We start from the raw sequence: 16,598 nt of genomic DNA, 5'->3' as shown, positions 1-16,598 counted from the left end.
AAAAGGACTTTTATATCTGAATTATATCGCCATATTAGAGGGATACATAAGGTCAACGAGAGCCACATTTTGGATTTTGTTTAAACTTGTTCCAAAATACTTCCTAGTATTTGAAATATCGGCTTCGATAGAATCGCTAAACATACACTGATCTCGGCTTTTCGAAATGTCCCATGTATTATAAAATTTTAAACACATTTAAAACGAATAAACAATAATTTATTTAAAATTTCAAATATGTTTTGAGCAATCATAACAAGCCTGTGCCGTCGCCTCACCACATTCCCGAGGGAATGTGCTGCTACACAAAATTTATGACCTATTGTTCATACATAAGATTATGTCATTCACTTGCATAGACTAACAAATTAAAATATACAGTAGAACCTCGTTAATAAGAACACGGATAATTCGAAATTTTCGCAAAAAAAGTCCCTTGAACATTATTTTCATTGAAAACCATACCTTTAATTCGAATTTCGTAATTCGAAATTATTTCAGAGTCTTGGCATATAAAAATATTCAATAAATCATAATACAGTACACTATTTCATGAGCCAGTCATTGAAAATTGTGACAGACTTTTTGTAAAACATCATAAATTACTTAAAAAGGTAATAAAAATAATCCTGATATTTTATGAACCATTAACACACACGGAACCGGAAATTTGGTAGGCACATCTATGATTGTAAACGATATTAATAATGATTTTTTTTTTTTTTTTTTTTCATATTTTCTCTCATGCATTTCATAATTTGTAATTCGAATTTTTTTTTTCGATTTTGGATTCCCATGGAATTTGTATTAACGAGGTTTTACTGTACTTGTATTCAAGTACTATTTCGCTCGCGCGCATTTAATGTCAATAGTATTGAAGGCTACCAACTAGCGAGCGGCGACTCGCGATGATGATATTATCGCATGCGTTCGAACAAGTTTTTTGGGCCACACATACTGAGTATGGGTAGTCTCATCCGAGACTTGAGTACACAAACTGGTGACAGTATTTCCAACTCACATATTACATGATAGATACATTAGTACACACACACACACAATGGTTACACATAACCATGAGTGTGTAGTATTGGATGCACTAATTTTTTCACCGAAATTGACTCATAATAACTCACATGAAACAAGCATGATGTGAAGTAGCTGTCATCATCGGCAAGCCTGAAGGTTCTGACATTGCAGAAATTGGAATGCAGCAGACGAGCGTCTAGTCTCCCGGACGCGGGTCCCAGACCCGCTTGTCTCCGAGCCAATCTCGCTGCCAAATTATTAGCGGGGGCCCTTCTCGAGTTTAAGCCGTCCGGGCATTTGTGAGGTCTGAAAAGAGAAGAGGTAAAAGAAGATAAATGGCTATTTCTGTCAGTGGCAAACCTCAAATGTCCTCAGACTCCATAGAGTAGAGATTATAATATTTTATTGGTAATGCATTCTTGCACATCTATTCTATACACAAGACTGCTATCGGCCGCTATTGTGGGTAGTATATCATATTTATGTATTGAGGTATTATAATTGTTACAATAAGTGCTATGGATTTAACAGCACTTTTCTTGGCTACTTTTAGAGCGAGATAGACAGTTTTGACGGCTAACTTATTGTAACAATTATAATACCTCAATACATAAATTAAACTACCCTCGATAGCCACCGATAGCAGTCTTGTGTATAAAATAGATGTGTTGAGGCTAACGTGTTTATTGTTAATGGTCACTATTTCTGATAGTGTTTACATATCGTGTCGTTCCGGTCCGTTTAAAGCTCCACATGGCGCTGCAATTTGAAGCAAATTGATGCAAGCTGTATGAGTTCTTGCTTGATTCTAATTGAATCCATTTGGATTGAAGTAAGACTTGTATTGTGTGAAAATGGTGATTATTTTACCGTTATGATACTAGGCAAAAATATACGAAACACATTATAATACTTACTCGAATAGGTTAAACTGTGGGCAAGTGACCATGGGGTTCATGCAGAGCGCGTGCTGATTGGCCAAGTACTCGGTGATGATATCGTCTAAAGAGATGCGGGGGGTGGGAGTCGGGGAGGTCGATGGCGCGGTGTGGGGCGTCTGGGCCTTCTGCAATGATCTGGGCGGGGCGACGGGGGTCAGAGCCATGCCCGAGTTCATTCCCGATGAGCCAGCAACCGACGTTATTGACGAAGACGTTCCAGCCGATGTGCCGACTGATTGGCATCGTCTGTTAAAAGGAAATGAAATTTGTCCTGTTTATATTATCTTTTTTTTACATACACAGCGGTGAGAAAAAAAATCTAACTACTTTAACACTGTACTGTGGTGTCCTGTTACAGCCAAACACAAGGCATCGGGGATGCTAATGTATGGCTTCTTTAGATATGTGCAACTTTGCTATACAAAATTGCGATTTTTGCTTTAACACTATACGGTCCGCGAATTTTCGCGAAGAACCTACGCCAATATCCGGTATTTTTTAATGAAAATCAACAAATTTCGATCGCGAAGTTAAAAATGATATAACTTTTGAACCTATTGATATATTTCAATAAAATTTTCAGAAAATACTTAAAATATATCAATGCATCAAATTGTGTCATTTATTTAACACTTGTCAACCTCTGGCCCGCGTTCCATAAAGGTAAAGTATATAATTTGTAAATTTTCGTAAATTGTTTATTATATGTTATTAGATTAGTTCAATTTGTTAAATATAATGTAAAGGAAACAGCCTATTGATATAAAGCAATCACAATATATTATTTTTTAATTAAAAAATGTAATAAAATATTCAAATACAAAATGTTTTACACCGCTATAGAATACGTATCAATTCATTTTTAGCGCTACTACTCATATCTCTGATTATCAAATATAATAAAATAACAAAGACTTCACACAAACTGTGAAGTGTTTAAAAATAAATGCACATTCATTCCCGAACGAACACTAATCTGATTTATGGGTTTTATGGCTGAGGCAGTGCAGTGGCATGCATATTTTCGAGTAAATTCAAATAAATAAAATGCACGCATATACATTCCCACCGTTTATTACAATTTGGTATTATTGTAGGAATCGAGACAATCCAATAACAGTGCAGAGGCGTGCGTAAAAAATTCATATAACAAAATCTATGAGCAATAGGATTGTAAAACAAACATCTACATTCCACAAAAATATTTGAATCAACACTCAATCTTATGGATAATACCTTTAGATAACTGGCTAGGCACGAAATAATTATTATCACACTAAAGCTGAAATTATTTGAAATAGTTTATAAAACTATGAATGTAAAATGAACTAACAACTAATACACTTTTTTTTAAATTATACGAAGAAAACCAATTACCAATATGTAGATGTAGAGGTACTTTACACTCTTTGGACATGTAAATAGTTTCTTTTCGAAGTTTATGTGAGGAACACACTTTACACTTTCTTCTTAAACGTTTATTAGTGTCGGAAATCCCCGGAAATATTTGATTGTGATTGAAAATTACACTAAAATCTCCGATATCTTCAGTCACTGGGAATATCTGACATACAATCCGCATAGTTTTCCTCTGTTTAAAAACGAATGGTCCTCCATTTTAAAAAGTTTTTTTGGAGATAAAACTAATAAAAAATATATATCCTAGCTGAAATATACTTAGATTAATTATTTTTTCAATGAAATTAGTGCAATATAAATAATAATAGCTATTATTTATGCAGTTACACAAGCAATAATCTCCCGAAAAAAGCGAACGAAAATGACAACGCGATACAAGTTCACATTTATAACTATTCTCATTTTCAAGTTAAGATTTCTATCATGGATGATGAAGCATGGTGGGTGGATGTTTCATGGGTAATAAACCATTAATGACAAATTATCAAATAGGATGCAATTTCATAGCGAAAAATCGCGTTCATTTAAAAAAAAAAGAATGCAGGTTCATAAATGGGTGACTACCACTGAAAAGGGTCGACAATTAAATTTCGAAGTTGAAGTGACGACACTGGAATATAACATTGAGTGTTTATTACCGTTTTTGTTTACGTCTCGTGATTCAGCCGTCTAGAAATGGGCTTGTAACTAATAAAAAAAATGGTATAGGTACAAAAAAAATACTGAATGGTATTACGTCCGCCATCTCTGTAAAAACCCCGAAATATTTTTTTTCCATCATGCTTTTACTTCTTGCACATGTCATTCAACCATCTGTCGATAGATCTTGTAACCAAATATTAAATTTCATATTTATTTTTCACAGTAAAGATATGCCTATGTGAGGACGCCACGTAGGCGTCACCGGATCGTAACGTTCGGCTTGCAAAGGACGCCAATGTGGCGTGACCGGACCGTAAAGTGTTAAAAATTAATCAACAGATGGTCGAACATGCACTTGAAATTTGAATTCACAATAAAATAAACAAATGATTCACATTTTTTTCACAGATGCATGCAAGTCATATTAAAAATTCTTCTTCTTTGGCCATTTCCGCCCCTTAGCTGGAGCACATGGACACCACGCAGCGCCTCCAAGAATCCCTGTCACTCGCCAGTCTTCTTGCTTCGTTCCAGGTCAAACCAGCATCCCGTAGCTCCGCCGTATACACTCTGTAGATTGTATTTAGAGGCCTTCCAGGTCGCCGGAATCCGGTCGGCTTGAAGAACAGGCAAGCCAGGTTAAAGTTCTCTTCTGGCATTCGCAGCACGTGGCCGAGCCAGGTCCAACGTCGCCTCTTCACTTTCAGCGTGATGAGAGGCTGCTTGGTGCGTTCTCTTATCTCCTCGTTGCTCCTAAAGTCATACCACCGCACACCCAGTATTCATCGCAAACATCTGTTTTCGAAGCTCAGTATACGGTTGCTCTGAGCCTTTGTAAGGTGCCATGATTCGCTACCGTAAAGCAGCACTGTCAGAATGCAAGCGTCGAATAGGCGGCATTTGGTTTTGACCGAGTACAATCGTGTGTATCAGACATTTCGCATCGAGTTGAATGTTGCTCCAGCCATTCCCATTCGGATAGCGAGCTCTTTCTGCAAAATGCCATCTCCCGTGATGTGTACTCCCAGGTACTTGAAACTGTCGACGCTCTCAATGTTTTGTCCATCGCTAATCAGAGGGAAATCTGGATCAGGACAGGTGCTATTGCACAAGACGTTGGTTTTCTTCGTGTTGATTTTCAAACCAACGCGAGAGGAGTTGTTATGCAACCTGTCGATTGTCTCTTGAATGCCCTCGATTGAGTTGTCGAATAGGACAGCATCATCGGCGTATTCCAGGTCGCATAGCTTCACCGTGGGGGTAACAGGTATGCCTCGGTCGGGTGGTATTGACTTCCGTAGTATGAAGTCAAAGAGAAACGGTGCAAGGACACAACCCTGTCTGACTACGGTCGTGACCCCGAACCATTCCGTGGCAGTGTCTCCAATTCTGACACAGCATTCGCTATTCTCGTGCAGGCTTTTGATTATGGATAAATAATTAAATTATAATTATAATTAAATTAAAATAATTACAAGATAAAAAGAACTTTTTCTATACAACGTTTTTAAATTTTCTGTTGAATTATTATGCTCAATACGCTCAAACTTGTACTTGATATGAAGTAAATAAAAAACAAACAAACAAATAAATATAGAATACTGAAATGTCATTTTGATTCCACTTAGCAACCAATAATAGTGGATTGGATTACGGATTTCTTCCGAAATAACTTTTCGTACAAAACAGAATTAACTGAAAATGAATTCAATTCTGCTTAAAGATGGCTAAAAGTATTAAAAGAATGCATTGGCATTGTGTTCTGATATATTCTAAAAGTTTCAAATGTCTAGCTAGTCGGGAAGTTAGTTAAAAATCGATTGCAAGATTTGTACTGGATAAACAACCACCGGACAAATAAGAATACGAGCTAATAAAAACGTTGTAATAATTCGTTTTATGTATTTGGTTACTCACATAAGTTTCATTCCTCCATAGGTGTTTTTATAGGTGCTTGGAGCATTGTTTACATGTATGCCAGATGTAATATTTTTTCAGTACGGTTGTAAATGACACTTCAAAGTGACTTGAGTGAAATGGGTCTTCTTTCCATAGACAATAGGCTTGTGTTTTGAAATTTCTGTTTTGTAATATTTCGCATCATTATCACATGCGCGTTGCCTTAATGAACATGAAATGAAATACAAATATTCTAACCTTATTTTGATGGTCACAGGCACTGCTGGACCATTAGGCAGGGCAGGTTCGTCCGGAATACCGTTTAGTAAGCTGGTGTTGGCAGCCGTTGTTACCAGACTACTTTCGACAGGGGCAGGAGTCTGTTGGCCACGACTGGTAGATATGCGTGACTGCAATTCAAAACATTGTAATCAGTGGTGTGGTGGGGTTGGTGACTCAGGACTTTTTTCCAGGACAGAGCATGCCCTGTCATTTCTCTATGCAGCTCCATATTATATTACATGCAATACTTTAGAATCATGTGAATTTTGAAATTTATGTTGTGTTATTTTTAACTTGGAAAACAATCGAGAACTTAAAAAATTAATAATCATCATTAGTAGAATGGTGTCAGTGCTGGCGACTCATTTGCGTGTTACTTTCAAATGACACTAACACCGTTGTAAAGTGATTTTGTCATGGCCGCAATGCCAGAAGAATGTGTACTTCCTCAACATTGTATACAAAAATGCGGGAGAAGCGATTCGTCAGTACGATTCCAAAGTGATGAGAAAATATATTGCCTTTTCTATTGACATATTGGAGAAAGTACTTTTTGGAGAGGAGTTCGGGAAAGGGGTGATTTGGATTAGAATTTAAATACGGAGCAACATAGCACTATTTTATTTCTACTACACAATACTGTTTGTAATGAATAGTCATTTAAACTAATTTGTCAAAGGATTCAATAAAATTGTCAATATAATTTCTAGGTTATTTGTACTGTCTGCATAGATTTTTTTTTGATAATTTACTATCTATCTAGGAAGGATTCCTTCAATTGAAATCTTTACTCGAATTGATAAAAACTAACCCTGGTAGGTGTGGAAGGTTGATAAACAGTGGGTGGCGGGGCGGGGTGCTGGAGGTGTGGTTGCGCAGGAGCCAGGGCAGCCTCCAGGCGAAGCGCCTCTGCCGCACTGTCCATCCCCTTATGCGCCAGGTGCTGGTAGATGAGTTGGTACAGCTGCCTCTCGTTAAAGGTGATGTGTGTCTGTGCCACAACATTTGCCCGGTGAATGTTGGCCAGCGACGATTCAAACTCGGGTGCCGAATTCTTGCCCGGCTTCTTAGTCTTGCCTGAGACGCGCTCCATCAGCTCCAGGGCATACTTCTGGAACATCACGTGCTCCTGCCGCTTCTCTTGGAGAATCGGATCTCGCATGAGACCTATCAAATATGATAAATCAATATTGCAAATCGAGCTTTTTGAACTTTGTTCTAGAACCTTTAGTAATTAGAGGTTAAAATTGTATTTCGTTAGTAAAGTATGTGAAATAAAAAAATAGTTTAGACCAGTATTGTCAACTGTACAATTTAACGACCCACATGCTCAGCATACGTCAAAATGGAGCTTTTATGCTATTTTCAAAGCATGATCCTGGACATTCCTTAAACGTTGTAGATAATCTATTTACATAATTTTGAAGCCTTATTATCCTTTATATTTATTTTAAACATTTGATGATTGCATAAAGTATTTTTATTACATAAAATAGTATTCTTTTAAACCTCCCGCTCTAATGTTTTAGAATATAGTCATATTTCAGTACGTCCATGTGAAGTGGTGTTAAGATTTTTTATATTTATTAATTTTTAAAAGCATTTATAAAACTATTAGTAAAATTTATGTCGACATTATTATAGTGAAATATTTACAATAAAAAATTATATTGATAATCTCTGTGATCCCAAATTTGACAAGAATTAGATATTTTATTATTCAAAAAATGGGCAAGATTTACATATTTAAAGATAATTTTAAAGATACTGATTATAAGCTATGTCTTTGACCATTCAAATGTGATAAATATTCTATAAATAATGTTTGCTTTATAATAATTATTGACCTAAGAATAAGGTACGAGGGTGGGTCAATAATTCCTTAGAAAAAAGCATTAAAACAGTTTTTATTTTTGTATTTTTTTTTTATTTCTCAACATAATCTCCTTGGAGCTCAATACACTTGGTTAGACGTTTCTCAATTTTTTTTAAACCGACAGAAAAATAAGTTTTCGGAAGGTCCTCAAAATAAGCATTTGTCCGATCGATGACTTCTTCATTTGAAAAAAAACGTTGTCCACTTAGCCATTTTTTTTAAGTTTGGGAAAAGGAAAAAGTCACTGGGGGCTAAATCTGGCGAATACGGTGGGTGGTCGACCAATTCGAATTTCAATTCTTCAATTTTAGCCATTGATCGTAAACATGTGTGAACACGGGCATTGTCCTGATGAAAGAGGATTTTTTTCCTGTTTAAATGAGGCCGTTTTTCTTCAATTTTGTTTTTTAGCTGGTCCAATAAAGATGCATAATAATCCCCTGTTATTGTTTTTCCTTTTTCCAAATAGTCAACGAAAATAATTTCACGTGCATCCCAAAATACAGTAGCCATAACCTTACCAGCTGATTTTACGGTTTTCACCTTCTTTGGCCATGGTTTGCCTTCGCAATCCACTGCTTTGACTGTTCTTTCGTCTCGGGAGTATAGTGGTGTATCCATGTTTCATCTACAGTCACAAAGCGACGAAAAAATTCATCCGGATTGCATTGCATGAGCGACAACAGGGCTTTAGAGGCCACCACCTTATTACGTTTATTGTCGACTGTGAGCAAACGCGGCACCCATCTTGCAGAAATATTTTTCATGCCCAATTTGTCATGTAAAATAGAAATGACGCTACCTTTTGAGATCCCTGTAACCTCAATTATCTCACTCAACTTTAATCTTCGGTCACTTAACATCATATCGTGGATTTTATTGATCATTTCTGGTGTAGTCACCTCTACAGGACGTCCTGAGCGTGGTTCATCCTTTGTTGATGTACGACCACGTTTAAATTCATTTAACCAGTTATAAATAGTTGCAAGTGAAGGAGCAGATATGCCGTGAACTAAATCCAACTCATTTTTTATTTCCTTTGCTGTTAACCCTTTTATATTAAAATGTTTAATAACAGCTCTAAACTCAATTTTCTCCATTTTCCATTTTTCCATTTTCCACAAGCAAATTTTTTTTTAAATGTACGAGAAACACACAACAACCCGACCAATCTGATTGAAACTTCGCAGCATACCGAATCGGTAGTGCCGCTGCATGAAAACAAACCGCTTACAGTACTAGTCGCGCCACCTGTCGGCTTTTCTAAGGACTTATTGACCCACCCTCGTAGTATTTTTTTGAAATACGCCATTTCTATTGACATTTCCCAGTGACTAAGCTACAACATACGGCCGTAGCCATAAATTGACAAGCGATAAATGAAGTAGGGAGTAAGATCATGTTAACGCGTGTGTTTGAACATGTACCTAACCAAATTTTTTTTTTTTTAAAACGGTACATGTTCAAACACGCGCGTTACTATGATCTTACTCCCTACTTCATTTATCATTTTTTTTTATTTATATTATTACATTTATGTTATTATATTTATTTATTTATGTTAGTTTCAAAGTCGGCAACCTCCATATTCCATCATTTTGAGATAATCGCAAAAAATAATATAATATGACCAACTGAATATTTAGCAAACAATTAGAAGCGAATAGAGAAATAAAATGTCATTATAGTCGGTAAAAAATAAAAAATGGCGGCTGATGAATATGAACAATTCAATCAACAATCGGTTTAATTCTGTTTAACTAACAAACGAAGTTAGATTTGATGGTTGATGAATATATGAGTACAGGTACTTGGTTATTACGAGGAAGATGGGACCGACTGAATTTGCTCGTTATAAGCTTTACTCGTTATATCCGAGAATAGGTATTTTTAAATGAGCGGTCACATAACACAAAAAGTCACAATTTAAACAAAAATACACAATTACAATTTTTCCCCGAAACAAGCATGGCATTCATGAACTACAAAAGAAATTGTTTATTGTAATGAACGCTGGTAGGTACCTAGTGACTTCACAAACCCTGGATTTTTTACATGTAATTTCAACCATATGTGTGTATATACGATGAAAAAGTATCAGAATCAACAAAAAATTCAAAAAAAAGGAAAAATGGAGGATACCAACTTTGAAACCAATAGCCTCATTTGTAATTATTTGAAGTATCAATACCTACTTCAAAATCAACACGTACAAAAATTTTTAGATCTTTGAGATTTTGTCTATACAGTCAACGTAAAATAAAAAAGTAACTCAGACCATTTTGCATTACAGTGCGCAACGACGATTCTATGATGAGGTTTTTAGTGTGGATATATTGGTAGAAATATAATTAATATTCAGCACATTGGTCGTATTTGACATCGGTTATAATGAACATAGAATGTTGATCGAAATTTTGTGTGATTATTGATTTAAACATTTGAAATAATGATACATAGTTCATGGTGTAAAAAAATTGATTCACGCTTGTTATGCTAATACAAGTATTTTTACTTTAATGTAGCCCTGAAAAATTAATCTCAAACGACAGAAGTGATTTACAAAGTCATAGTGACTTTGATATCTGATTCACTTTTATACACAACAAATGATGAAAACTTACTCTGAATTTGTCCGGTGGTGAAAAGAGGCAATTTGGAAATAATCTGTCGGACTGTAGGACAGCGGGCGAGACCTGCCAAGGCTCGACAAGCCAAACCACGGAGGCAGTCAGCATCAGTTATTGGCACCTTCACTAGCATTAGTTGTAGAAGAACCTGTTTCGGTAAAAAAAAAAAATAGGTTAATCATGATGACAAATTCCACTCTAGCACAATTCAGATGGCGGTGGTTTTAGCCAAACTTAGTGGAGTAAAAGTAAAAGATTGCATTGTTGTGCACGGCAAAGCTGGTGCACTCGTCAGTTTGGTTGGGAAGGAGATAGGGATTTTCACCATGGAGTGATCGCATGGCAACAGTGATCCAAAAGGCCCACGTCATGCTCATGCTCAAATAAAGGTACCTTTTCATGCTGTCACTGTACATTTTGAATACTAAATGAGCTGTAAAATTACCTAGTAAGCAACAGACAGTAAAGTAGGCAGTCTATTGGACAGTAACTACTTACCATAATGCCATTGTTAGTCCTGACGCACTCCCAGACCTTCTGAATGACGTCTTCATACGACTTTGTGTTGATTTTTTTCCTCAGTGAGCCTGACGTGGAATATCTGGCTGAAGATCCTCCCACCTGAAGAAATAAACCATTCAGTAACGCTCCTTTCACACTTTACGGATTTGGCCATCAATGCTAATAATCGAACGGCCTTATTCAGAAGTGAATAGCCTTTTTCGCATTACACGGCGACGGTTAAAAACCTGGACGGCGCCGTGTAGCTGTCATACGTTGCACGGCGACCAGACATGACTCAGCGTGTAGGTGACCTAATCACGCTTTCATAATATTATTATGAGACGGTTTTAACTAAACAGCCAGCGTTGCCATGTCTACTGAAATTTCAGTAGATCTGATATTTTTTGCCAATATACTGAATTTTTGATTTTTTTTTCGAAATTCAAGAAATCTACTGATATTTTGTGTTTTTCCATATTTGTAAGTTAACTGATGATCATTTTCAACGCATGCCTTTTTTATGTAGGACACTTCCAAATGGACAAAGCATTGTAACTCTACGCAAGAGTGCCATTTTACCCACTGATATCATTGTTTATAATAAAATAATGTTATTTATTAGGTATTGTTTTACATATAACAATATATTAATTTATGACATATCCACAAATAAAATTTAGCAATGTTGAACAATATCTTGTTATAATTATAACAAGAGGCATTATTCAAAGGACAAACGGCTCATGTCTAGTGAATAGTTTTATTATTGTTATTTTTCATAATTATTATAAAAGCATTTTATGAAGTGCATGAAAGTTGTTATCTGTACAATGAGAGTTCTCTCCATATTTTAAAACCATATCTAATATACTATGTTGCATTTTCCAAAATCTATTGATATTTTAAATTTTGACTTGGCAATACTGCACAGCACAACACTTAACCACAAACTAAGTTGTGACGGAAAAAAGCCGTGTATAAACCAGTCATAAAAGAGAGCCGATTCGGATTTTGACCGTTTGATTTTCTGCCGTTACGGCCAAAACCGTATAGTGTGCTTGACTTTAAGACAGTGTTAACCCATTGACATTTTGTTATTCTAAGAACACACAATCAGTTATCATGTTTTTATACAAACTGTTATTTTTTTAAATCAATATGACAAGGTATAGAAACAGATTTTTTTAACGAGAAATATATGTCAGCTTTGAGTTCAATTACACAAAACCAAATGTGAATTTGTTGGACCTGGGACTGGAACCTTAGACCCACGAACGACTTTATAATATTGATTAGTTCCCCATAATGTGACGCGTGCCTGTGAGTAGACTCCATCATGCCGATCAATTGCTACACATTTAAGAAATTCATATATCATAGATCATCATTCGGAGATTAGTAAAAGAATAATACTGGTGATTGAATGCTTCTACGGTTTACAGTGGTTATCAGAGATTATTCATTGCTCATCTTATGACTACTATGCACTAACCCTGTGTACAGGAGCGCAGACGCAATTCACAAGGACGTTGAGGGCAGCCTTCTGCACTTCAGCATCGGCGACAATCTCTCCCTCGGCAGCGCCCAGCACGATATTGACACCCACCGTGCGGTTCTCCTCCGGCATGTCCACCTTCTCGCACAGCAGCTGCTGTGCCGTTGGGGCCACGCAGCACGCCGATATCACGTCCAGTGCTGACCTTACAGTTTCCGCTCTGACAATAGAATAAGTGTACCAATCACAGTATTAAGATTGACAGCTTGCTGCGATAACTCATCAATTAATATCTTTATGAACAATCACAAATATGTCAAACACGTATGGCATACGTATCGATAAGTCAATTCTTATATACCGGCTATAAACGAGCTGTTACGTTTCAATTCGGCCCCTTAGAGTCAAAGAAACCTATCTTAATTTTTAACGATTTCGAGTTACGTATGGTACTGGACATTAAATGACATGTTATGTTAAGTGACAAAGAAACTTATCAAAAAATTCAATGGATAAAAGATAAGTCAATATATATCTCCTGCAACACTTTCTTCTTAATGTCTGTGTAATGTAAATTTACTTGTGTTTGGGGTCTCCTGTAAAGTAGAGAAAAATGAAATACGTTTCTTTGACTCTAAGGGGCCGAATTTCAACCTGCCAACTTACAAAATATTTAATTTGCTTCCGCCATTAAATCAATGACACTAAAAATTTCAACAAATGTTAGTGTATATTGAATAACATGTTCAACTAGGAGATTCATACAATACATATTATGTCTTATATCTCGTCTGAAAAGCAAAATATACTCAGTATTTAATTTCCTAAAATCCGTGGTTTTAACTAAAGTGAAAACAAACCCTCCCACATAAATCCTTCCATATCAATGCATACCTTCCATTGAAGTTCCACTCGTATGAGAAAGCAATGATCTGCAATAGAAGAGTGACTCCGCCCAGTTTAAGCAACTGATCACACGGCGCCCACTTTGTCCACACGGCAGACTGAAGTCGTTCAATTTCTTCCTGAATCTCTTCAGGTGATGATTTGCACGCCTGCAAAAAAGATGAGGTCATAACATGAATTACTTTAAAATTTGTGTGTATGAGGAAATCAGCGCATCTACTATATATCCAAGACGGCTATCGGCAGCTATCGAGGGTAGTTTTGTATCGAAGTAATAGCACTTATTATTACAATTACAATAAGTAAGTAGTAAAAAATTGTTGCAATAAGTGCTATATTTTAACAGCACCTCTCTTAGGTATGCTAAATATTAGAGCGAGATAGACAGTTTTGAAGGCTAACTTATTGTTACAATAATTATAATACTTCGATACCTCGATAGCAGTCTTGTGTATAGAATAGATGCGCAGAGACATCTATTGATAGAATTATTGGATATGCAATACAATTTATTGAAAAATTGCCTTGCACTTCAGTGAAACGGACAAGCCGAAAGTGGTCCAACAGCGGCATTTTTCTACCTGGAGTGGTCAGTTATTCGTTGACCATATCAGCAAGCATCCAATTCAAAATGAAACTTCCTCAGACTAGTTTTTAGGGCTAGAGAGCGTGTTGTAATCTCAAACCCTATGAGAGTAGATAAATATAAGCACATACACTGTTTTTTTAAAGAACCGGAACCGAGCCTCAGACCCTGTGTTTCAATTTTTGATTAGATAGAACTGAACCACAGTTAACATTTCCACTGAGGTTGAACTTTAAAAAAGAGGTTAAAAACAACTCTAATTTTTTGTTAACTTCATCAAAAAAAGGAGTAAAACGAACCTTGTATGCTGGTTGGGGTAGAAAACTTTCTCCTGGCCTCCCTTGTCTCCGCAAGGCGCTTGCTTTATGATGCAGGTGGCTCTCCAGGTACTTCTTGAGGGCGACGCACACATGACGCACAATTTGACGTGCCGCACAGCTCTCGTCTTCTGTCAAATGAGAGTCGTCCTCTATTGAGAGGATCGGAAGGGTTGATATGACGTTGTACAGCTTCCGTAGTCCATCCTGACAATAAAACCAATTTATTACAATCATGTGCACGCACATAGCTGTAGCTCTAGGGAAAAAAATCGTCAAAGCATGTCATTGAATGAATTGATTACCTATCAATTTGAAATTGCGGTCCAGAATAAGAACCTAAAGAATTTAAAATTATGGTTTTTATATTATAATTTATACTAATAATAGAATTGAAGTGTCTTGTCTGTGATTTGAAAATATTTGCCTTTTGATTAGCGTTTTGACTATTTCCATGAACCTTACACTATTGATGAAACTTACGCAGTTTATAGACTATATTGTTGATGCTGGTTTAGTCGAGTTTCATCATGATATTTCAAAATGTTCCGAAGGTAAGATCAAACTTCTCAAGAATAACGTACTTGCAACAATTAATCATGCCTACGTAAAGTGATAAAATAGTAGCGGTGGAGTGGTGAGGTGAGGTGCGAGGAACTGTTGTCAATTTCAACATTTCCTTACAATTCCAAAGAATTGCGTTTAATTATATTCTTCAGATGAAATATATTCAAAAGTTAGTTGTTAGTTAGTTAGTTATTTGTACAGGTTGACAAACGCTGACATAGTGAACTGATTTCTGGTGTGGGCATCTTATTAAATTTATTGTTCACCTGGTAGTCGAATTCCTCCAGAATGACCCTGAACTGGAAAGAGAATCCAAAGAACATGGTGGCATGGCACCTGCCCGAGTCGTGCGAGCACTCCAGTAGCCAGAGGGCGTAGCGCACAAGGTCGGCCAGCACCTTCCTGGGTAGCTGGCACACCCTCTCCATGGCGTCTTCGCAGTACGCCAGGTAGTACATGCAGATGGACACACCTGTCGCTGCTACACTCGGTCTCGGCACTTCCAGAAATCTCTGTAAGGTGATTTGATATATTTTAAATCTATTGTGTACACAAGCATAATTATTATCATCGGAACACTGTCGATTTGATAAATGTCTTCTTAACCGATTCACTGCGGAGCATTTAATTACTTTTTAATTATCACATTTAAACCATGCTAATTATATCTAATGGCACCCTAATCAGGACACAACAGCTGTGGCATTCGCGCTGTAAGGATTAATATAAATAATAAGCATTTCATGTAACAACTACATACAGTAAAATCTCGTTAGTAAGAACCCTGATAATTCGAAATTTGCCGTAATTCGAAATTTTCCCGAAAAAAAAAGTCCCTTGAACACTATTTTCATATAAAACCATATACCTTTAATTCAAATTTCGTAATTCGAAATGATTTCAAAGTCCTGGCATATAAAAATAATCAATAAATCGTAATAAAGTACACCATTTCATGAGACAATCATTGAAAATTGTGCCAGACTTTTCTTAAAACAACAAAAATTACTTATTTTATGAAGTTAATAAAAATAATACTGACATTTTATGACCCATTTTGGTATGCACATCTATGATCAGAAAAGAAATTAATGAAAATCAAAATTTTTTTTTTCTTTCAAAATTTTATAATTTTTTCCCCATACATTTCGTAATTCGTAATTCGAATTTTTTTTCGATTTTCGGTCCCATGGAATTCGTATTAACAAGGTTTTACTGTACTAGTTAAAATTGTCGTAATTCAATGAGATGCCCGTAGCTTAATTGGAAAAGCATACTGGCGCGAATCCAGCAGATACAGGTCCAAGTCCCGTCAGGTGCCGTATTTTTTTCTATAAAATGATTTTTTCTAGTGTGTATAATATGCATGAGCTGTTTTCAAATAATGTATATTCAGTATATAGCATAAATCAAATTTTGTGTCTTATTCGTTAAATAAAATAAATAGTTTTTATTTAATGTCTTCTTGTCGGCATCCCAAGGTAAGCATACAGCAACCATGCTGC

The 16,598-nt window shown here is 36.2% G+C and overlaps 1 protein-coding gene across 1 annotated transcript in view; it reads right to left on the bottom strand.

Moving 5' to 3' along the window:
- Nucleotides 1-16,598, bottom strand: part of mahj (LisH and WD40 domain-containing protein mahjong) — a 40,281-nt gene that overhangs the window by 10,620 nt on the left and 13,063 nt on the right. Inside the window, exons 10-19 of the mRNA XM_085954109.1 lie at nucleotides 15,360-15,605; nucleotides 14,509-14,733; nucleotides 13,612-13,772; nucleotides 12,715-12,937; nucleotides 11,217-11,339; nucleotides 10,713-10,866; nucleotides 7,024-7,379; nucleotides 6,189-6,340; nucleotides 1,947-2,216; nucleotides 1,137-1,335 (exon numbers count right to left, since the gene is read on the bottom strand). Of these exons, the coding sequence (XP_085810235.1) occupies nucleotides 1,137-1,335; nucleotides 1,947-2,216; nucleotides 6,189-6,340; nucleotides 7,024-7,379; nucleotides 10,713-10,866; nucleotides 11,217-11,339; nucleotides 12,715-12,937; nucleotides 13,612-13,772; nucleotides 14,509-14,733; nucleotides 15,360-15,605 (2,109 nt within the window). The remainder of the gene's footprint in view (nucleotides 1-1,136; nucleotides 1,336-1,946; nucleotides 2,217-6,188; nucleotides 6,341-7,023; nucleotides 7,380-10,712; nucleotides 10,867-11,216; nucleotides 11,340-12,714; nucleotides 12,938-13,611; nucleotides 13,773-14,508; nucleotides 14,734-15,359; nucleotides 15,606-16,598) is intronic.

This window comes from Rhyacophila brunnea, unplaced genomic scaffold (genome assembly GCF_057557595.1).
Source record: "Rhyacophila brunnea isolate RB1 unplaced genomic scaffold, BYU_Rbru_1.0 scaffold_4, whole genome shotgun sequence".
Classification (NCBI taxonomy): Eukaryota; Metazoa; Arthropoda; class Insecta; order Trichoptera; family Rhyacophilidae; genus Rhyacophila; species Rhyacophila brunnea.
The sequence above is the reverse complement of the archived record's forward strand: the minus strand, read 5'-3'. Positions and strand labels throughout refer to the sequence as shown.